Source organism: Prunus dulcis, chromosome 8, assembly GCF_902201215.1.
Source record: "Prunus dulcis chromosome 8, ALMONDv2, whole genome shotgun sequence".
Taxonomy (NCBI): Eukaryota; Viridiplantae; Streptophyta; class Magnoliopsida; order Rosales; family Rosaceae; genus Prunus; species Prunus dulcis.
In genome coordinates this window covers 13,628,350-13,651,076 of record NC_047657.1, presented here as the reverse complement: position 1 = coordinate 13,651,076, position 22,727 = coordinate 13,628,350, and the positions used below count along the sequence as shown (strand labels likewise).

Sequence of the window (22,727 nt, the reverse complement as noted above, 5' to 3'; positions counted from 1 at the left end):
TTTTTCCTTTCTTTTGTTTTGCAACTAATTGGTCCAAATCTGTCCATTTTAGTTTAGGTGGGATAATGACATTGCATTATTGACAACTTTGACAGAAAAATCCAATGCCATTTTGGGCATGGTTGTTACTTGGTGCTTGGTTTGCAGTTGTAGGAGCACACAAACAAACATTATGACATTCAAATTTCAAATCATTCCAAATCTAAATCACTGCTTTAATCATCTCTCAAAGTTTCAATTTCACCAACATTAAGAATCAAAATACAATACCATTGATATTGAACATAAAACTCTTACAAGAAGTGAACTGCGTCATTATGAAGTAAGGTCCAATTTTGAACTCTTTGATGATTCAATGTGGCCTGGAGGAGCAGCAGAAGCACCACCTTCTTCCTCGAAGCTACGCGAACGAATAACTTCCGGCGGTGTTCGACGAAGAGATGAGGCCTCTAAGACATCATGGCCACTCGTCAAGCGATGGTAGCTAGCATGAGTGGAGATGCTCTCAGTAAAGGATGACCGGTGCCTGCGTTGAGGTCTTTGTTTCTTGATGGCGTGATAAAGATAAGGAATTAAGCCTTCCATTTTGTGGCTGCCTAGATCCATCGCTCAGTTCGCCTCTTCTTTCTTCTTGACTCGTTGTTGCTGACCACAAAAAATTATTGGAGCTCTGCCCCTCTTTAAGAAGGAAGGACTTATTCTACAACTTGTCTTCGCTGGCAGGTCATATACCTGTAATGACGTTTTTACCCTTGTGTTTATAATAAGATACCGGGGTTTCTTTGGGTAACTGTCGGTATGCCACATACATAACTAGCTAGTCTTCGGTCTATTTCATCTCGATTTAGTGGGAACATGATTCAAGTTCAACTCACGTAGATACGACCGCGGTATATTTGGAACATGATTCAAGTTTAACTCATATAAATACGAGGACGATATATTTTTGTGATGTATTCATCTTAATAGTGGCTAACTCATTATAAACACGTATGTAATTTTGTTGCAAGTGAATTATTTCAAAAATAGTTTTATAAAATATTTTATCTTTAAATTTATAAAAATAAAAGAAATTCCATGCACTATATGACTATAACGTGGCTCCTGCTTAATCCTTTGTTACATCAATTGTATAAAATAAAAACAAGCACACAAGACAACCAATCCCAGAATCTACAGTTGACCAATGTTTGCCTTCAAACTTTCAACCTCACCAACATTATTCACAATTAAAATACATTTTCATTGCTCAATTAACATTCAACTTTTACAAGTACTGAACTACAAGCATTGAACACTTTGCTCTTATACCAAAAGGAAAAACAAAAAATCAATGAAATATTATTCGGATTGAATCTTTCATTTCCTTTCAGCCATACCCACATTAGAGACCTGGTAAGGATAGGAACCCATCTTTGATGATCCAATGAGCACTGAAGGAGCAGCAGAAACACCACCTTCTTCCTTGAGGCTCCGAGAATGAGCAAATTCATTCGCGGGCCGCTGCTCAAAGAAGGCAGCAGTACTAACAGGAGGCTGAAATTCGGATCGTGTCCGGCGATGAGAGGAGCCCTCTAATGAATCCTGGCTACTCATAAGGAGATGGTAGCTGCGGTTGGAGGAGTTGCTCTGAGAAAAGGACCTATACCTGTGTTGTGGCCTTTGCTTCTTCAGGGCATGAAAAAGAAATGGAATTAAGCCTTCCATTCTGTTTGCTTGGTTTTGCCTCTTCTTTCTCTTCTTCTTGTCTTGTTGTTGTTTATAATAATTGATCTAGCTCTGGTGCATTTGAATCTCGATATAATGTATGTGACACAAAGTCCTGGAGAAGCAAAGACTTATATACTACTTTGCTGGGAGGCACAACGTGAAGGAAAAAACGGTGCAGGTGAGGCCGGTAATATATGTGAAATGACGGTCGTGCCCTTTGACTATGGGAAAATATTGTCCTCTGGTTGGGGACTTGAGGGTAATTTCAACTTGGGTTTTCTCTGAAATGTAGAGTCTTTGACTTTAACAATATAAAAAAGGATAGCGTGTCGTGGGACAATTGGCGGCTTTGTGCTTTTTGACTGAGAGATGCATATGTTGGCATAGCTAGCTTAGCTACAATGGCGTAATCCAAATAACTCCAGTAGGGTTAGGCGGCTATACGCGTAAAAATCAAATGGATTGGATCGAAAAGGATTGAGCAGATAAATCCCACTACCTAAAGAAGGAAAATTTTAAATATATTTTGCTTGACCTAGTATTATTTTCTTGACTTGGTATTGGGGGCTTGGCAACTTTTGGCACCATGAACTCGTGCTTGAACGAAGTTAGAACAAAATTAAACAACTCAAAACTCATTTGGTTTGTTTGTTTATGTTTTCTTTGAATTTTTTATTTTTTATTTATTTTTTATGAAAAAAGATTTACGAAAAAGAAATATTATCTCATTTCTGAACCAAGACATTCCAAAACCTCTTTGACGACTTAGGGGGGGGTCTTAGTCCCATTTTTTTTTTATTTTCTTTGACTTTTATAAACAAATTGGTTCATCTTTCTTTGGCATTTAATAGCAATGAATGGAAATGGTGGGCTTTGCCCACCGTTTATTGCATTTAAGTATAGTGCTTACAACTTTTTGTATTTTAAATGCTTCAATTCATAGAGAGATGCTTGTAGTTTTCCCAAGTGTGATTTGTTTATTGGTTTTGTAATGCATAATGGGGTCCCTTTTGCTAATCATTCGTTTTCTTTCAGGAATGTGCATGAAATATACAGGTAGAGAGGGAGTTTCCCTGTACTTTCCAAAACTCCCAAATCTGAGACCCAAGACCTTAATTAAAGTCAAAGGTAGCTTAATTTGATTGATATACATAACTATTAAGCACTTAATGTGAATTGAATTATGCTGAATTGGTCTCAAACAAGAAGCTTGGCCAAAAAGTGAGCTGGTTGAAGGGTAGTTGAAACTTGAAACAAAGTAATCAAGATGTTTTTTAGTGCATCCAACTTTAAAATATGTTATCTTTTAGATAACAGCGAACATGACATGTACAATTATAAGGAATTTAGCTAACATTAATTGTTCACGCATGCATGTTGTATTGAGCTATTCATGAGTGCGAGGCTTACTGTGCAATCCATGTTTGTCTACGATTGTCTATCAAGTATGAATTTCTGATGTGTTGCTTCAGTTTAGATGCACACCGAATGCCACATTATTGGTTTGCATATTTTTCATGGTAGGACAACTTTTGTTATACATGCTCCAGAAGAATTCAAATCCTGAGATGAAAAACACCAATCCTTTTATTTACTTTTTTTTAAATCCTCACTTTATAGATCCTTTTACAATAAAATTTGCATTACACCCTTGAAATAATAAATCTTTATCATATGATTCTTACTGTTGCAGAGCTATTTGCTTATTTACTAGCTGCAAGTAAGTAGCTAATTAGATGTTTTTAATTATAAAGTTAAAAAGCCTCCCTCACTTCTCCTTTCCTAGCCAGCCTAAAATTGAGAATGTGCTTCACTTGGTACTCACTAGGAGAACCAACCAGAATTGTGTGCTTCCCAGTGGCCAACTTCCTCTTTCCTTCTCTATCCACAAAGCTCAGTCTCTTGCACACATCCACCCTCATGGTTACAAGCTTTGCCTGCCAATTCTTCACCTCCGCCCGCTGAAAGTCCACCAGCTGCAGGTTTGGTGCTCCAACCAACATCCCCGAGCTTGGCGGTTTCCAGAACACTAGCACCACGTGGCTTCCGTCCCTTGGCCCGTTGTTCCTCACACCAACAACAAGGTCAAATTTTAGTTTCTGGCACTGCACTCTTGATATGTCAATGAAAGGGCTTCTGGAAGCAGGATTCGAAATCAGTTGAGTGGTGGAGTTGGAAACAAGAAGGCTAGCATGTGGGCTGGAAATGGGAGTTGAGTGGATGCGCACAGTGGAAGGTGCTGATTTTATGAACTTGGTGAATGTTGAATAGCTTAGGCCATGACCAAACTCATAGATGGTTTTTCCAGTGTAGAATCTGTATGTTCTTCCAGGGAAGTTGCTGCTTGTGTTGGCTCTCATGTTCATGTCTGTCATTTGCACTTGGTCTGCATACTCCTTAGGGTACCATGTAAAAGGTGATCTTCCAGCTACACGTTGTGGTAAAAAAGAAAAAAGAAATTACCACTTATGATCAGTTAAACAAATCGATAACCCTGAGACAAATTTTATCATTATTTGAGCTTAATCTCATATTGAAGCACTTTAGAGATTAAAGAGGGTCAAAATTAACCTGGATTGTAGTCTCCAAATATGACTTGAGCTATGGCATCTCCTCCAGCTTGACCGGGATATCCTACCCAAATTATCCCTCCTATCTTTGTCAAATTTTTGGCAAAAGAAACATCAATTGGGCCAGCTGACATAATGACCAAAATGACTGTTCCTTTTGTTGCATTAACAACTTGGTTTACAAGCTTTTCTTGAAACCCTGGTAATGTCAAGGTCTCTCTGTCTAGCCCCTCTGCTTCAATGGACTGATCCAGTCCTACTACCACCACTACTGCATCAGCTGTGGCAGTGGCCAGAGCCGCTGCCCCAATAAGGCTCTCGTTATCACATTTCACACCGTTACACCCGGGCTCATATTTCAAGGCAGAGACATACTTCTGTAGCCCTTGTAAAGGGCTAGTATAGCTACATGGTATGCCATGATAGTTGCTTATCATAACATCAGTGGCATTTGCATTAGGTCCAACAATAGCCAAGTTCTTGATTTTTTTGGAGGACAAAGGAAGAGCTCCCTTGTTGTCTAGCAAAACTATGCCTTGCTTAGCAGCATCAAGTGCCAAATTCTTGTGATCGTTGCTGCACACATCAGACGGACCAAGTTTTCCAAACTGGAGCAATTTAGGGTCACCATCAAAGAATCCAAGCCTCATCAATACTATGTAGTTGTATATCAAGGATTGATCTACCACAGATACATCCACTTTTTTCGAGTTAACCGCATTCTCTGTGTACTGTCCTAAAAAGTTCCCACAATTCAGGTTTAGACCTGCATGATCATATTGTAACACATGATGTAAGATCAATTATAAAGCTCTTGTTGAGGTACTTTTGATTTCTCACAAAATGCTCGCAACTTTTTGGCTGCAATTCCAGTACCTGCTTCCAAGGCAAGGGCTACAGCATCCTCAGGTGTTGCAGTGTAATGGATGGCATCATAATATACCTCGATCGAGTCGCAATCTGAAACAATATATCTGCCCATACGAGCACACAAAAAAAGAAAGAAAGAACCGTCAGACAAGGACCATAAGGGTTAGGTGATAAAAACCAGTTATTGTTGACGAAATTGAAAATTTAGAATCACATTTGCATAAGCTAAGATTAAATTACACCTCTAAAGCTTGAGAGGCAAGAAAATTACCCATCAAGACCCCATTGACCTCTGATTACCCCTTGGAGGAGGTTCGGGTCAGCGCAAGTGGGAATCCCGTTGACCCTATTGTATGAACACATCACACTGCTGACATGGCCCTCCTCCACACAACTTTTGAAGGGTGGCTGATATGTATCCTCCAGGTCCTGCTTTGTCACCTGCCATTCACTCCAGCAGCAAGAATTTGGTCATTTGTACCCTAAATTTTCTTGTGTCTTAAGAAAGATGAATTATGAAGATAAAATATAATTAATAATTTTTTTTATCTGTATTGAATATTGACCCAAGCAAATAGTTGTTTATAACAAGAACTCCTGGCATTTTAAAAGAGATGGATCTCCTTGTGAATATAAATATCATTTATTCTTCTTGAAAATCAATAATTAATTAAGGAAAATAATGTAATATGATTACCCCATCTTTTTTTTTCTTTCTTTTTGTTGTGGGAATATCAAGCCACAGAAGAACAAGTTTCCCTTATTTACTAAAGTTCCTTCGAACTTTTCCTAATATTGAATCAAGATGTCACTGTAAGACCAAATAAATCTATCAAAAAAGAAGAGACTAGCTAGCAGGGTGTATATACCTGTGCATCAAAGTGAAATCGATCGACGCCTTTCCAGTTATCCACATCATAAGCAGTGTAATGCTTGCAACAACTTGAGACCTTTAGCCTATCACCACCAGCATTTTTTCCTTCACTCACTTCTTGCAGACCCCTGACATAATTCACTCCATAATTCGACACCACCAGCGGGTCCTCCCCAGGTGTTTCTTGTCCGCGGCCCCATCTAGGGTCGCGGAACACATTAACATTCGGGCTCCAATATGTCAATCCGGCTAGACCAACATTGTACATGGCTCTAGCCTCAGTTGACACAACCTGCCCCATCATTAACCACAATGATGAATTAAAACTTGCAGCAGATAGAATCACTGCTGGGAAACTAGTGGCACCAGGCACAGTGCCGTTAAACTTGGTGCCCGGGCCAAGATCGGACATACCATGAAGTGCCTCGGACCACCACTTATAGGCAGGCACGCCTAGCCGAGCTATGCCTGCGCTATTATCTACTAGCTGCTGCACCTTTTCTTGGAGAGTAAGGCGTGACACAAGGTCCTTGGCTCTGTTCTCATAAGACAAGGTTCTGTTGCAAAAGGCAAATTTGCTAGTTGTTGAATCTTTCTTGTCACATGCAAATTGTTGTGCGAAAATGGGGACAATTAGGAGAAATGAAAGTGAAAGAAACAAGAGGATTTGGATTTGGTTCTTCATGGCTTCTTTGATTTGTGGGTTTATACTGTTTTTCTCTATAACTGGTTTGAGGATTTAAGAGGAGGCATTGTTGCTATTTATACTAGAAGATCTTCAAGGCTAAGGGCCAAAGTCACTTCGAACTTTCTATTTGTTTTGCTATAACTGGGCTGTTGCTTGTGAAATGAGAAAGAGAGAATGTCAGGCCATTTCTCTGCTTTAGGTGGTACCAAATGATCTTTATGATGATGCTTAGGCAAAACAAAAGCTTCTTTTTTTCTCTCAGTGGCACTTCTCATGTACATGGGGGGTCATGACTCATGGACCAACAATATCCACACCCTTGACCCCGCGGCAAAGATGCAATAACTTTTGGTCTATAACAAAAAGAGAAAGAAAAAGAAAAAAGAAAGTAGGGCAAACCCAATGATAAATGATCTTGCTATTTACTTGTGTGAGATTATTTGATTTGATTTTTTATTATGGGATTTGTATTCCAGATTAAAAAAATTATAATGCATCTGATTATCAAAAATAAAATTAAAAATTATGCATCTGATTATCATACGAGCCCCTTGCTCCTAATGTATATGATTTTTTTTTTGGCTCTTAATCACCTGAGCCATATTGCTTTGTAGACTTGTTTTAAGTTATAGACTTCCGCGGCGCTCATAAATCCCTCATCTACAAAGTTAAAAAATGATATATTTTTGCATTATTTTTTATTTTTTGGGTTTAAGCCGACACAAGCAATCCATAAGTGAATCAATAGAGCTCTAGCATTCATTAACATTGCATATTTTATGATGAAATCATTTTGTGTGATGGTAAGACCTTTCAATTAAGCTCTAATTAATGGGGCTGTATATATGACATTTCCCATTATGTTTATGGTAATTTCTTGTTTCAACTATAATTTTCACCTAACAGATTGAAAAGTTAGCCACTAGTTGCCAAACACACAGAGAGGCAAGTATTCATCTCAAGCAAACCAGGAAAAGGTTTAGCGAGAGTGATGGATGAAAGGGTGCCTTAGAAGAAACTGCAAACTTAAAAGGACGACTGGGAAATGTGCCACGTAAAAAAAGCATCAAGGTTTGTAGTTAGGACATACTAAATTTATGCTTGAAAATTACATTTCCTTGAATTTTACAGATTGTTTTTTTGTCAAACGATAAGCGAATGAAAACGTTTACATACAAGGCAAGAGTATTAAACAATCATCCCAAGCACTACTACATTCATTCCACTAGTGATAAGTCTCGTATTTGGACTAAACATCATCACTGATTGGGACATGAATTTTAAAGCAATCATCTTATCACCCCCTATTACTCTAGTTAGTGGTAGTAGGGGTGGGCATTGGTTGGACAAACCCGACCACTGCACTTTGGGAAATTTGGATAAGGTTATTTAATAAGTTAAGCAAACATGGTTACAATTTCTTAACCAAAATTACAATTTGGGTAAACACACATTGAAAAATCTCCAATATAAGCAAACATAGTTACGAGATTTGAAAAGAGATGTACCATTATATTGTTGAATAACGGTTAATTAAAAATAGTCTTATTCCCATTAAGTTGTTTACTAAACATATGGAATTAGCAAAGGAATGGGGTTGATTCCCATTGTTATTGTTTACTAATTTGCATGAATCAGAATCCAAATTAATTTGATTACTAAAATGTCCTGCACATTTTCGCTGTAGAACATATATAATTCTCAAATTGGCTAACAAGACCAAACTAATCCTGCAACAAACTAATAAGGCGGTGTAAATATGAGGAATCAATATGCTGAACAAGATGAACAACAAGAGCTCAGTTCAATGTTCACCTACGTAACTAGTAAACAATCAAATAATAATAACATGCATAATCTTCATTCTATCAAAAAAGAGATATATAATCTCCACAAAAGTCTTTATCCATGACCGTACTTTGTTTTGTGATGAATGTGAAGACAGAAGATAGAAGAAGAATATAGATAGATAGAATGACTTTCATAGCACAAGGCATTGCTATTGTTTTTGTGAGGTTATGTCTGCAACGCTAACGTGAAAAAGAAGTTGGAGCGTCTTGGAATTTCTTGGTGCAAGTTTTTTTTTTTTTTTTTTTAAAGGGTTTGAGGTGTTTTGGAATTATGGTAAAGTGGTAAGGGTATTTTTGAAAGTTAATAAGAGAAAACAAGAATGGGAATCGTATCGACTACTCCCCCTAGTTGATTTGGTACCTAGTTTTGAGTGGATGTGATTACAGATTTTGAGGTGGGGCCCACTTATTTTTTTAAATTCCTGATTGCAAGTAAACGCATGAAAAGTCAAGAATGAAAATAATTCCCTACTGATACGTAAACATGCCCTGAAACTATATCTAAGCAAAAAATTAGATGCAAATAGAATCTCTTCCTATTATTATGTCAAAGGGTGCTTCTCTTTTGTTAATTGAAAAAAATAAAATAAAAATCTTGTTGGGCCTCTGAGCTCCCAATAGAGCTGCTCATTGGTTGGGTCAATGGCCTAAATATTTCTTGGGCTGTGTTGAAATGAATTTCTTGATATTTATGAAAAGAGCTAATACTTGTGACGAGTCATTCTATAGTGAGGACTTTATTTAAGGACTTTAGATGAGTTCTTATTTCTTAATTGATGGATTAAACTAATCACTTTAATCCAACAGTTAAAAAATAGAGCATCATCTAAGGATTATAGATAAGATCCTCACTATAGAATTCTACTGCTTCTCACAGTTGTATTTTTTTTTTTCTCTTCATGTTCTTTATGGTAAGTTTTCCTATCTTTCACCTACGTAACTAGTAAACAATCAAATAATAATAACATGCATAATCTTCATACTATTAAGTACATAATCTTCGTTCTATCAAAAAAGAGATATATAATCTCCACAAAAGTCTTTATCCATGACCGTACTTTGTTTTGTGATGAATGTGAAGACAGAAGATAGAAGAAGAAGAAGAAGAAGAAGAAGAGAAGAAGAATATAGATAAATAGAATGACTTTCATAGCACAAGGCGTGGCTGCTGTTTTTGGGAGGTTGTGTTTGCAACGCTAACGTGAAAAATAAGTTGGAGCGTCTTGGAACTTCTTGGCGTGAGTTTTTATTTTTTTTAAGGGTTTGAGGTGCTTTGGAATTATGGTAAAGTGGTAAGGGTATTTTTAGAAGTTAATAAGAGAAAACAGGAATGGGAATCGTATTGACTACTCCCCCTTAGTTGACATGATATCTAGTTTTGAGGGGATGTGATTACAAATTTTGAGGTGGGGCCCACTTATTATTATTATTTTTTAAATTCATGACCTAGTTTTGGTCATGACCAATAATTTTTTATAATTTTTTTACGAATTGAAAACATTTAAAAAGGCTTATATATATATATATATATATATATCAAGCTGATATCATCATTGAAAAACACGTGCATGGAGCCCACAAAAAATTTGGCCTAGGACTAGGCTAAAGTTGGGCTAAATATGGTCCGGTTGGAAGGCTAAAGGGCCAAATATAATCCTCCAAATTTGACCAAAATTTTGTTTAACCTATAACTAAATATGAATTTCTATTTGAAATATAGCCCATAGCTAGAGATGGCCTTAAAGCCTATGACCATTTCCTTAGGCCCCCAATGGCTTTATAGCGTTCTGTCTGGACAAAGCTTTCAAGCCCAATTTTATTTTCTTTATTTTTTTCTTTTAATCCAACCCAACGCAACACTCATCCAATTCAGCTCTAACTCCACAAGCGCAACGGTTTTAACTACCTCTCCATGTTCCATCTTGCCATGGCGATTTTATAGATTTCCAGAGCTTTCAGTTTTCAGAGAACAATCTGGCTTTCTCTAATTACAGTCTCAACTTAGTTACCCATCTTTCTCTTGGGTCCATCTTCTTTAACCTTCTACAGCAATTTCATCCTTTTGAATTTCTTCATTTTCCCTCTTTTTAGGATTTTTTTATAAAATTTTTAATTATATTTCAGCATCTGAGTAATCCATTGACGAAGACCCATTTCATATTTTCATGATTTTGACACAGTCACCATTGAGTTTCATCCAAAAAGATTCAAAGAAAGTGACTTGTGACAATAATATTGTTTGTGTTGAGAAAAAAAACAGGAACTTTCTTTTGTTTTCTCTCTCTTTCTCTTTCTGTCCAAGAAAATGGCAACTCTGGGTTCAGGGGTTCTGTTGAAGCTTGTTGAAGAAATGGGAAGTTCCGGAAAGGCCTCGAAAGACCGAAAGCCAGTGTTACTACAAATCAGAAGCATCATTCCGGTGTTGGCAGAGGATGATCTTTGGCCTAATCAGGGGTTTTTCTTGAAGGTTTCAGATTCTTCACATGCCATGTTTGTGTCGCTGCTTCAAGAACAGGATGACATGGTTCTTTGCAACCAACTGCAACTTGGACAGTTGATATTTGTAGAAAAATTGGAGGCAGCACACCCGGTGCCAGTGCTTAAAGGTATAAGGCCTCTCCCGGGTCGATTTCCCTGTGTTGGAAATCCTACAGATCTTTTTGCCATAGATAAGTTGGTGAATTCTAAAGGGGCATCTGATTTAGTTATGGAGAAGGATAGAGGTGTGGAGAAGAAGCCTCGGGGCAGATATCGATCTTTAAGTGCCTCCAAGTCCTGCCCAAGTGAGAAGAAAAGGGCCTCTAGGCCTGGAAATTGTGATGCGGGTGAGAGGGAAATGCGTGTTGTGACAAGGGGGTTTAGAAAAATAAGCTCTAGTTTTGTAGAGAAAGATAGTGATTCTGATAGCACATTGTCTTCTTCTTCGTCTGTGCTGACGGTGAATAGAAAGAGCTGGAATGGGGCAGAACAAGTTGCAGACCCCCTAGTTGTCAAGCATGGGATGAAGCCAACTGGTCGACGTAGCTGCAGTGTTCATGTGAGTGTCTCACTGCTTCTTCTTTTAACTCATATTCCTTTAAACAGAAACTATTTGACTTGAGTACCATTTAATTAGAATGATTTTTGGCATTTTTGGCCTGCTAATTAGAAATTTGATGAATAATTTAGAGAAAGTTAATGTAAAATTTACTACAAGTACGTCAGTTTATTCTCTGTTAATCAGCATGAACTTTCAGCAAATGATTTAAAGTTGGTGTAAATAACAGTAAGTGAATGAAGAATTTGACTTAACCATTGTTTGGACAGAACCCTGTCATTTTAGATGGCTGCAAATGCATTTCACTGATTGTACTGCTGGCCCTAAACGATGAAGTTTATCTCTTTTTAAGGCAGGAAACCACGAATTCTACTTGTCATAATACTGAGCAATCATTTTCCTACAGTATTATAAGCATATGTAATTAGATTTGTCCTGCCACAAATACCTCTTTTGTCTGATGATTTACTACTGTCCACTGCTTCTTGTTATTTGCTTCTTTCTTCATGGTTAAGTTCAGCAATTACGAAAATTTTGAGAACAAAATTTACTTAATGAGTTTGAACGGCTCCAGGGACATTTTAGTTTTCTAGTTTGTTTTGCTTTTCAAAATCACCATGAATCAATCATCACTTTTCCTAATCAAATGTTTTTTCCTCTTTCTGCCTTGACAGGCTTCACCAGTTCGTTCTGCTAAGTGTCACAGTTCAGATGACAAGTCAAGTCCCAAAACAAGAAGAATTAGTGATGATATAGCTAAGAAATCTGTTAAAAATTCCAACAGTAGGATCTCCGTTCCAGCGAAAAATTGTGAGAAGTCCTTAGATCCGCCATTGATGTTTAATCCGGCTAATGATAATAAATGGTCAGGAAGTAAGATAGTGTGGAACTCCCTCCCCCCAACACTAGTGAAACTTGGCAAGGTATTGTGTGATTCACTTAACTTTACGAGGCCTGTTCCTCACCGTCGATTAATTCCTAGCTGATTGAGCTAGACTGTCATATTTGCTGTGCAGGAGGTACGAAGACACAGGGATGTTGCTGTGCTTGCTGCAGTGGAGGCTTTGCAAGAGGCTTCTGCGGCTGAGAGTTTGCTCAAATGTCTAAGGTGCGGTAAGATATGCTTATGCAGAGTTCTGCAACACACTTATCAAATCTGTTTTCCTTAATGAATGATGGATGTGAAAAATGTATTGATTTGGTATCTATTTTGCTTTACTGATTTTCTTTTTTCTTGTTACTTTTTCAGCACATACTCAGAACTCCAGTCAGCCAAGAAGGAGGAACAGCAGCCATCAGTAAACAAATTTTTTGACCTACAAGATGACCTGGCTCAAACTCGATTGATTGTTCAGTCCTTGACCAACATTAGTCCTCTAAAAGCTAATGAAAAAAATCCACGCAGCCCTGCTTCCATTGGGGAAGCATTGGTACTTGCACTGGACCGAAAGAAAAATGCAACTTCATGGATCAAAACAGCTTTGGCAGCTGATCTTATTACCCCACCTTCTGGCCCTGGTAGTGTTTCAATGGAGGTTAAACACAAATCTCATAAATCAAGTAAAACTCATGGTGATGGTAAACCAAAGGGTACATGTACAGTTAAAATCAAGCATAAAAGTGATGCTCATTTTGGATTGGCCATAGAGAAGGAAAATTCACAAGATTGGGTAAAGGGAAGTGCTTTATCTGCAGCTGCAGACCTGGAAAACTGCTTGCATGATGAATGTAGAAAATGGTTTTTGGCTGCCTTTGAGAGTTACTTGGATGAAGTCAAGAGCATAACTGTTTCCATGGAATCAGACAACCATGTAGCTGAAATGATGTGCCAGATTAAGAAGGTTGGTGACTGGTTAGATGTGATTGTCAACAGAGATGATTCTGAATTGGAAGCTTGTGTGAGGATCAAAAACAAGATCTATGGGGTGCTTTTAAAGCATGTGGAGAGAACTGCCATGGTTTTAGAACACATGAATGCAATGATTGAAGACCAGCAACAATGAATTATACTAGTTCACTTAAAATTTCCTTCAAATCAGCACCAAAACAGAAAATCCTTAAAATCCCGAGTGAAATAATGTGCATTTGTATGTATATTGTGGTTCACTGCACAGATTTAAGCAGTTACATATTTTCTTTAACCAATGCCTGCAAATCCAAAAGGACACTATGGGCTCTGAATAGCAGCAGTTGCAAACATTTATTTCCCCGAACCACCATTGTGCTATTATGGGAGGCCATACAAATCTGTTATCTTTGTGGTATGAATAAGTGATGCTTTTTAGCAGACCCAAAAGAAAAAAGAGTGATGCTTTTTAGCAGACCCAAAAGAAAAAAGAGTGATGTTTTTATCAGTCAGGAGACCAAAAGAAAAAGAGAGTGATGCTTTTTATCAGAACCAAAAAAAGAAAAGAAGGATGCAGACATAGACTTAGTCAAGTTGGTTAGAACAGATGTGCTTCTTATCCGAGTTCGAATCTCCCCCGTTGTAGTTTAGATTAGATTAGAATACCGTTTATATTAAAAAAATAAAAAAATAAAAAAAAGAAAAGAAAAGAAAAGAAAGAGAAGGATGCTATTTACGGCTTACTAGACCAAGTAGCAGCAACAACTCTACACATGCATAAACTGTCTTTAACCATAATCCAAAATTGAATTGTCCTTAATTTAATGGGGTCAGAATTAGCTGTCCTTAATTTAATTACTCTTAATATCAATATCCAATTGTTATGTGGATGAACGTATTTCTAAAATAAAACACGTGATCATGAGATTGGAAATTTCCCTTATAAAAAAAGAGAGAGAGAGCAGAGAAATGGGTTGAAGACTTGTTGGGAAAATGTTAGGTAAGTAAAATACAGGAGACTCAAAACTTCACTGGAATTGACTATATTGCCACTCAAGTCTTTAGCGTCAACGATACGTTTGAAGGTTAGTTTTGGAATCTCAGACAACGTCATAGCTCCATCTGTCACTAATCTAATTCTCTTAATTTCTTCTAGAAAATTAAAGAAAAGGATTAAAAGTCAGTAAAAGGCATTTCGTTGATGTTGAGCAATTAAATACATCGTCTTTCTCTCTCAACAATAAGGGAAAGGAGAGATCTTTGCTTCCAAGTTCTCAGAGTGTCACACCTTCATATTCAGAATCAGAACCATAGCCTATCCACAAATACAAACTTCCCATCAATCCAACAACATCAAACAACAGCAACCCAGTTTTTTTTTTTTTTTTTTTTGGGTTAAATTTCATTTTGGGTTTTTCTGAAACAAAATCATAAGCCCAACAAATTATGGAAAAGTGAAAAAAAGTGTTCAGTGAATTTGATTATAAAATCCCATCTGTTTTCTCTCCTCTTTCTCTACTGTCTTCTGAAATGGAGCTTCAGAGATCATTTCTGGGACTTCTTCTAGGGTTTCTGGTGCTGTCTTTGACCCCGTTATCGAGTGCGAGATTTGTCGTGGAGAAGAACAGCTTGAGGGTCACATCTCCAGATAAAATCAAAGGCACATATGACAGTGCCATTGGGAACTTTGGGATTCCGCAGTACGGAGGCAGCATGGCGGGTGCTGTGCTGTATCCAAAAGAGAATCGGAAGGGCTGCAAGGAATTCTCTGAATTTGGGATTTCGTTTAAATCGACTCCTGGAGCTCTCCCGAAGTTCGTTTTGGTCGATCGTGGAGGTACCCATTCTTTTCTTTCGAGTAGTTTGATCATTGTTATGAGTTTTGAGGTTCAATTTGATTGTTTTTGTTAATTTGGGAGGTACCCTTTTTGTAGTTTTGAACAATATGATGAGTATTATGAGTTTTGAGGTTCAATTTGTTTGTTTTGTTAATTTAGGCGTTACCCTTTTTGCAGAGTAATTTGAATGTCAATATGAGGTTTGAAGTTCAATTGATGTGTTTTAGTTCATTTTGAGTCTGCTTTTTTGTAGTCGTGAGTAGTTTGATGTTGTAAATTTTGAGCTTCAATAGGCCCCTTTTTTGGTCGATTGTGGAGATGCGATTTTTGGTAAGTCTAGTCAATTTGCCTTGTTTAGCTCTTATTTGATTGATTGTACAGACAGTCATTTTATAAATCTGCCTAATTTGCGCCTTGTTAGCAGTTTAGAGTCTGTAGTTGGTGTTGGCAGTCACTGAGGAGATGCCCTAATGTTATTTTGAATCTAGATTCCTGCTTTTAAATTTTTCAGGCTTATATGGATGTAATGTCTTCTTAATTATTATTATTAACAGTGTGTTTAGCAATTTTAGCTAGGAGTGAAGAGAAGGAAACATATATGAGAGAAAAGAAGAGATGACAAAAGAGAAAGATTTTGAATTTAACTAGGTCTTGTTTGGATAGGCAAGAAAGAAGGGGAGATAAAATATTAATTGGGGATATTTTTGAAATATTAAAAAGTCAACAATACAGAAATCTCATTCTCTCAAATCTCTGCATTAGTTGTAGAAAAAATTAAAGTGGAGTCGGAGAGAACTTTTGGGGTTGTTGGGAGGGGAAGAAAACTAGTACCCCCCTTAACAGGTCCCTACAAGATACTTTCTAGTATTGCTTATTTGTCTGAGTTTTTTCAGCATTGCTTGTTTTGAAACTGTTGTTTGTGCTTTCTAGATTGCTTCTTTGCCTTGAAGGTTTGGAATGCCCAGAAGGCTGGGGCTTCTGCAGTTCTTGTCGCTGATAATATTGAGGAGCCATTAATAACCATGGACTCACCGGAAGAGGATGGTTCAACTTCCAAATACATTGAAAACATAACAATACCATCTGCACTCATTGAAAAAAGTTTTGGGCAAACTTTAAAGAAATCAATCAGTTCTGGTGATATGGTCAATGTGAATCTTGACTGGAGAGAAGCTGTTCCACACCCAGATGATCGTGTGGAATATGAACTATGGACCAACAGCAATGATGAATGTGGGGTTAAATGTGACATGTTGATGGAATTTATGAAGGATTTTAGGGGTGCAGCACAGATACTTGAAATAGGTGGTTACACTCAGTTCACACCTCATTATATAACTTGGTACTGTCCTCAGGCATTCACCTTAAGCAAACAGTGCAAGTCCCAGTGTATCAATCATGGAAGATATTGTGCTCCCGATCCTGAACAGGACTTCAGCACTGGTTATGAAGGGAAAGATGTGGTTCTTGAAAATTTAAGGCAGCTATGTGTTTTTAAAGTGGTAAATAAGACCAACAAGCCTTGGGTATGGTGGGACTATGTAACTGATTTTCAAATTCGATGTCCCATGAAGGAGAAAAAGTACAACAAGGAATGTGCTGAAAGTGTCATTAAATCTCTTGGTAAATGATTAGATATTGCATCTAATGTTTCTATGAATATTAATGGTTAGTTAGTGTGGCCTTCATTTTAAATATTTATGTGACATATTTTCAGGCCTTGATATTAAGAAGGTTGAGCAGTGTATGGGAGACCCAACTGCAGACTCTGAAAATTCTGTTCTGAAAGAAGAGCAAGATGCTCAGGTATTTGTCTCTATTCAATACATTTTCGTTCTATATATGTCCTCTTCGTTTACATGTTTTTAGTGTGTATGATCAATATCTGCTGCGTAGTGCAATTCTTTGAATTGGTCATATTAGTTTATTTCTTTATACTTGCTTGACAAGAACGCTCTTTGTAGGTTGGGAAAGGATCACGAGGTGATGTAACCATATTGCCTACTCTTGTTGTTAATAATCGACAATACCGAGGTTTGCCTTGTTCCTGTTCTTATATTTCTTAGATAACAATCTGGAAGTTTCCCTCTCTAAAATATTTGCTTGCAGGAAAGTTGGAGAAGGGTGCAGTTCTGAAGGCTATCTGTTCTGGTTTCGAGGAAACTACTGAGCCAGCTGTTTGTTTGAGTAGTGGTAAGTAAGCTCTTCTTGTTATTCTGGTGTTTCTTATCTCTTTCTGATTTATTCATTCTGAACTTGAGTTATGCATTCACTATTTACTCATGGTAGATGTGGAGACAAATGAGTGCTTGGATAATAATGGTGGTTGCTGGCAGAATAAAGCAGCCAACCTCACAGCCTGCAAGGTACAAATTGTAACTTACTGGCTAATGAGTCTTTTGAAAAATGAGAAAATTGAGTATATTAACTCTTGTTCTTTGTGACTTTGGTTTGTTTACTTAGGATACGTTTCGTGGGAGGGTATGTGAGTGCCCTCTAGTTGATGGTGTGCAATTTAAAGGAGATGGTTACACTACCTGTGAAGGTAAAAAATATGTAAAACTTCTGCTTTTTGTTTGTGCTAAAACAGACATGACATTAACTAGGGAAAACAAAGTTGAGGGAATAAAAATTGTGGATACTGACTTTTATGTTCAATTAGCGAAAAGGTCTCATCTAGGTTTAGTGTGTAAGGATCTTGGTCTGTATTTGCATTTTGCAAACTTCAATTTTTCTAGAGATAAAATATCTATATGGGCTCCAAATCAATATAAATCTTCCCAAAAATTTATTTTTTTATTCTTCTTCATTATAATCAAAGAATAGCTCAGATTCTTCCTTTTTGCAAACATTTTTCCTTATTCTTCACTTTTTATTGAGGAATTTACCTTAAATTTCCAGCAAGTGGGCCTGGGAGGTGCAAGGTAAACAATGGAGGTTGTTGGCATGATGCTCGAGATGGGCATGCATTCTCTGCTTGCACAGTAAGTGGTTTTTTGTATTCCCATTTTCTGTTAAAAATAAATTATGCTCTCAGGAAATAACTTTAGATTTGAGAGTCCTATCAAAACATTTAGTTTTAAGTCGGGTTATTTTTCTGAGCAGGATAATGGAGAGGTCCAATGCCAGTGTCCTCATGGGTTTAAAGGTGATGGTGTCAAAAGTTGTGAAGGTAAGAGAAATTACCGCCTTGGTGTGTCCTGTTGGTTTTCAGCTTTACTTTAATACACAATGTATGTGAAAAAAGCTCTAGTTCAGACCACTAGAAATTAAGGCCTGGGCGTGTTCTGTTGTTTGTTTTCACTGTAATACAACATAAGTCTACTAATGGATTGATGTCTAAAAAGCTTAAGTTCAGACGACTTTGATCATGGTGGTGCATCAAGGCATATGCCACAAGGAGTACTTGACCTTGCTAAATGGTGTGCTTGCACATGAATTTGCATGAATAGATCTGCTAATGTATCTTTCTCTAGGTTCATGTTTTACTGGAAAATATGGCCTTGCCTGAATAAAAAGTAATGGGACTCAATAGGAACTGCACCAATATGTACAACCAAAGAATTTTTGGGTCACAGAAATCAAGCCCCTAGGATATATATTCCTTTGGTGTTTAAGTTTCAAATCATTCAGAATGAATCTAGAAGCTATGTTTTAAAGCCTCTTGTTGAGTGGGTTTGCACCCTACTGGTTAAGTTATACCTGGACCTGGTGGAAATCATTTAAACCTTCTTGTCACGTTTAGGTCAGTGAAGTTTAGCTTCATCCGAATCATTGTGGATGATCCATGTTGAACCAATATCCCGCTCAGATCTGAATGGGCAAATCCAAAATTTTTATGCATTTATGCGGTGAACTGGAGACCAATCTAAAGGCTTCATACCATGCTGAACTTCTTAACCTTGCTCTTCATGAAATCAGCCAATGTGATATTAAAGAAGACCATCATGATCCCATGGATACGTCATGACTATCTGACTTATTTCTTGAAATAAAAAGAAAAAGTAACGGGGCTCTGGTTGGTTCATTTTTTCTTTTGGCTTGGTACATGTCATGTTTTTTAGTCCCTAATTAGGACAAAACAAAACTCTTGTTGGATCAAAATAGAAAGAAAAAAACGTTTGCAATTAATATCTTGACCTAAATGTTGCTAAACTTTTTTTCTTTTTCTTCTTAGATGTTGATGAATGCAAAGAGAAGAAAGCTTGCCAGTGCCCTGAATGTACCTGTAAAAATACCTGGGGGAGCTATGACTGCTCGTGTAGTGGGAATCTTCTGTATATCAAGGACCATGATACCTGCATAAGTGAGTCCAGAAACTCAAGCTTTTAACTCAACTTTATATGTCCTAAATATATAATGCAAGTGCTTATTTCGATGTGCTCTCCTTGGTAATGTGCAGGTAAGGCTGCTAGTGGGGGGAAGTCTGCATGGGCTGCTGTGTGGGTTATTTTGATAGGCTTGGCTATGGCTGGTGGTGGGGCATATCTTGTGTACAAATATAGATTGCGGGTGAGCTTTCTGTGCTTTATTTCTCTTTTGCAAATTTCATATATCATTGGTAATTCTGGAGTCTCCATTTTGTGGTGGTGATATTGGTGGCTGTTTACCTGAGGTTGATAAAATTGCTTTTATTGAATGCATCAGATGTGCAAAGATTACCTTATGCACTTCATTGGCATTAATTTTTGAATATATAAACCTAGAACATTCCCATAGACGTCAGTACCGTAAACTGTAGAACCATTTCTTGCTATGGGCCAGGCCTGCAAATTGACTGTGGTGTTGACCCCAACCTATTGGCAGGCAAATAAGGTTATCTTGCGTTGGAATTATCTGTGTTAATGGAACTCCAAAAGTAACCAAGCCTATGGAACAAATTTGTCTGTATGCATGCGGACTCTTGTATGTGGGAAGCTTTTATTTCAAAATTGACAAAAAAATCTTCCCGGTGTCTTTAACTATGGTGTGTGTTGAACCCTTCAAGGTTTAACGACTGTTAGGTTGGTCTTAGTATGTGCTCTGCTTTACACTGCATTTAGGAGTCCTTTAATTGGCTTTTAACCTACGTGAACTGCTCTATTTGGAACATGATTTTATTAGGGAGTTAAATAATCTCAGGACACAAATCTTTTCCGTCTTTTTTATTTAACCTTTTCAGGTTGTTGATACTTTCTATGCTCCTTTGCAGTCATATATGGATTCAGAAATAAGAGCTATAATGGCACAATATATGCCTCTGGACAGTCAAGCTGAAGTTCCAAATCATGTGAACGATGAACGAGCGTGAAAACGGAAACCCCCATAATCACATGTTGAGGATTTTATGTGATGCGGCATGAATATGGATTGTTATACATCTTAGTCTCGAATTTTGAGCCCGATCTTTCATACTATACGTCATGTTGGATTGTAAATGAATGCAGATTAGAATGACTTGTTTTTTTTAGGACTGTAGCATGCCTATCCCTTGGAGTAAGGTAGATTGCAAGGAGTTTTGGATGTAGTAGCAAACGACTCTCTTCCCATCCTAAAGTCGCCAAATCTCTTCCTCAGATTTAACTTTATTCTGTAATTTACGTTCGCCTGTAAGATGAGACTGACTTCATGTCATATTTATACCTTACTGATCGAAGGAGAATTAAAGGTATATTATTTGCACAAAACAAATGTTGTTTTAAGCATGGCCCTTGAAATTTTATTTAGAGTGAATGTAATGGCCATTGCTTGCTGTTTTGTAGTTCACTGTGATAAATAAACACTCCAAAATAAAAGAAGCCGTTTACCAATTGCTACCTGTATGTGTTGGATTGTTCTCCACATCCATATTTATTCTTCATCCATGATACAAAAACTGAGATAGAACAATGTAAATGCTAACCAAACATGCTTCATGTCCATGTGGTCGTGTCCATGCGGTTCATGTCCATATGGTTGCCAAGTGAAGCGCAAGGCAAGAATAGGAGGGCTATCTCCTACAACCACATAGGAAATGGGTGCTAACCATCTCAGGCGACACAGACCATGAGAAGTGATCGAGGCTGCGGCTCTCCGTCTGGTAAATCATGGATTCAATCGATTTTGTCAATCATATGTCATGTTTCTACATTTTGTAGGTAGCATTTGGTCAAAAATAAAGGTTTGAATAGAGACTTGATATGAAAGCAAAGAACAATGATGTTAGGAAAAGTGAATATTAATGTGAGACTTGAATAGCACCTTGTTTATATAGAGACGTCAATGTTCCACAAAATACTTGTCTTTGTGTCACTTTTAGACAACTGTCGCATTTGGATAGGGACTAACACGCAAAGTTACTTATTTTCGTCGACAAATGTTATTAGTGGATTGGACCCGACACGTCAATTTAAAACAAATCACACATAACTATTCAAAGGGATATTTGTTGAAATGTCACATGAAGTTATACCTTAGTTTCAATTTGTCACATGAAAAAAAAAATTTAAGTGAAATGTCACTTGAAATTTTCAAAATTCATGATTTGTCACCCGAGTTTAACATCATTCAATTTTCCATCTATTTTCAAGGGTGGTTTAGTCTTTTCATTTTCAAGGATATTTTAAAAATGAAAAAAATTATTATTAAAAAAAAAAAAAAAGCTTAAATGTAAAAATGGCTGGGGGTTAAATGTGAAAAGATATATAATTTTCAAGGGTCTTTTCATAATGATTTTTCCATTTTTAAAATACTCTTGAAAATAAAAAGACTAAAATACCCTTGAAAATAGTTGGAAAATTGGATGATGTTAAGGTCAGGTGACAAATAATGGATTTTGAAAAATTCAGGTGACATTTCACTAAATTTTTTTTTTTTATGTGACAAATTGAAACTAAGGTATAAATTCAGGTGACATTTCAATGAATATCCCCTATTCAAATGCTTGCGTTTTTCCTCATATATATGGTAGGTGTTAGAAATCAATTTACTGTATATAGATGTATTTTTCTAGGATCCTTTTCATTAAAGAAAATTTATTTGTAGAAAATATTTATGGTGATAAATAAAAAGAAAATAGTAATGTAAGAGATGTGATAATATAATTATTGGAAATTGTAAAACTAAAAATTATTCTTAGTGATCGTTACATTGGTAAATTTCAACTGATGTATTTTGCAAGCACATTTTGCCAATGTCCATGTGTGTTACGTCTTATGTTCAATTCTCCTTTCCTTCAATATCATTTTTTTTTTTACTAATGAGTCCTTACTCGCATAAAATGATTAATGAAATGAGCATAGTTGATCTGGAAGTTTGAGGAGCCTTAAACAAAGCACTAAAGGCCCTACAAACATATGAAAGGAAAATCCTAAATTATAGAAATCACCCAAAAATATAGAAGAAATCTCATAAACAAGTAAATAAAATTCAGAATTCAGAATTCATAAATAAAAAAGGCAAGAAATCTTAAAATAAAAGTATATAG

General features: G+C 36.9%; 4 protein-coding genes across 4 annotated transcripts; 2 read left to right on the top strand and 2 right to left on the bottom strand.

The window, feature by feature from the left end:
• Positions 1 to 1,108: 1,108 nt before the first annotated feature.
• On the bottom strand, positions 1,109 to 1,820 carry LOC117637272. Its single transcript, XM_034372123.1, has one exon. The coding sequence runs from the start codon at positions 1,705 to 1,707 to the stop codon at positions 1,360 to 1,362; it is 348 nt and encodes a 115-aa protein (XP_034228014.1). The 5' UTR covers positions 1,708 to 1,820; the 3' UTR covers positions 1,109 to 1,359.
• A 1,459-nt stretch (positions 1,821 to 3,279) lies between these two features.
• LOC117637271 (probable beta-D-xylosidase 5) lies at positions 3,280 to 6,738 on the bottom strand. The gene is made up of 5 exons (XM_034372122.1): positions 6,020 to 6,738; positions 5,422 to 5,591; positions 5,157 to 5,254; positions 4,282 to 5,046; positions 3,280 to 4,138 (listed from the first exon to the last, which is right to left on the bottom strand). The coding sequence occupies exons 1-5, from the start codon at positions 6,707 to 6,709 to the stop codon at positions 3,465 to 3,467; spliced, it is 2,397 nt and encodes a 798-aa protein (XP_034228013.1). The 5' UTR covers positions 6,710 to 6,738; the 3' UTR covers positions 3,280 to 3,464.
• A 4,129-nt stretch (positions 6,739 to 10,867) lies between these two features.
• On the top strand, positions 10,868 to 13,659 carry LOC117638531. Its single transcript, XM_034373641.1, has 4 exons — positions 10,868 to 11,599; positions 12,274 to 12,522; positions 12,616 to 12,707; positions 12,849 to 13,659. The coding sequence occupies exons 1-4, from the start codon at positions 10,868 to 10,870 to the stop codon at positions 13,600 to 13,602; spliced, it is 1,827 nt and encodes a 608-aa protein (XP_034229532.1). The 3' UTR covers positions 13,603 to 13,659.
• Positions 13,660 to 14,629: 970 nt separating this feature from the next.
• On the top strand, positions 14,630 to 21,078 carry LOC117636773 (vacuolar-sorting receptor 3-like). Its single transcript, XM_034371440.1, has 12 exons — positions 14,630 to 15,282; positions 16,214 to 16,906; positions 17,001 to 17,089; positions 17,248 to 17,317; positions 17,393 to 17,476; positions 17,573 to 17,649; positions 17,747 to 17,828; positions 18,185 to 18,267; positions 18,389 to 18,455; positions 19,461 to 19,589; positions 19,686 to 19,795; positions 20,475 to 21,078. The coding sequence occupies exons 1-12, from the start codon at positions 14,976 to 14,978 to the stop codon at positions 20,571 to 20,573; spliced, it is 1,890 nt and encodes a 629-aa protein (XP_034227331.1). The 5' UTR covers positions 14,630 to 14,975; the 3' UTR covers positions 20,574 to 21,078.
• Positions 21,079 to 22,727: the final 1,649 nt, after the last annotated feature.

Coding starts and splice junctions, on each gene's coding strand:
- LOC117637272 (XM_034372123.1), bottom strand. CDS start 1,707: ATGGAAGGCTTAATTCCATTTCTTTTTCATGCCCTGAAGAAGCAAAGG.
- LOC117637271 (XM_034372122.1), bottom strand. CDS start 6,709: ATGAAGAACCAAATCCAAATCCTCTTGTTTCTTTCACTTTCATTTCTC. Junction 5,255..5,421: donor GGTCAATGGGGTCTTGATGG/GTAATTTTCTTG, acceptor TCGTATGGGCAG/ATATATTGTTTCAGATTGCG. Junction 5,047..5,156: donor AGCCCTTGCCTTGGAAGCAG/GTACTGGAATTG, acceptor ATGATCATGCAG/GTCTAAACCTGAATTGTGGG.
- LOC117638531 (XM_034373641.1), top strand. CDS start 10,868: ATGGCAACTCTGGGTTCAGGGGTTCTGTTGAAGCTTGTTGAAGAAATG. Junction 11,600..12,273: donor GACGTAGCTGCAGTGTTCAT/GTGAGTGTCTCA, acceptor CTGCCTTGACAG/GCTTCACCAGTTCGTTCTGC. Junction 12,523..12,615: donor CACTAGTGAAACTTGGCAAG/GTATTGTGTGAT, acceptor TTTGCTGTGCAG/GAGGTACGAAGACACAGGGA.
- LOC117636773 (XM_034371440.1), top strand. CDS start 14,976: ATGGAGCTTCAGAGATCATTTCTGGGACTTCTTCTAGGGTTTCTGGTG. Junction 15,283..16,213: donor CGTTTTGGTCGATCGTGGAG/GTACCCATTCTT, acceptor TGTGCTTTCTAG/ATTGCTTCTTTGCCTTGAAG. Junction 17,650..17,746: donor CCAACCTCACAGCCTGCAAG/GTACAAATTGTA, acceptor TTGTTTACTTAG/GATACGTTTCGTGGGAGGGT.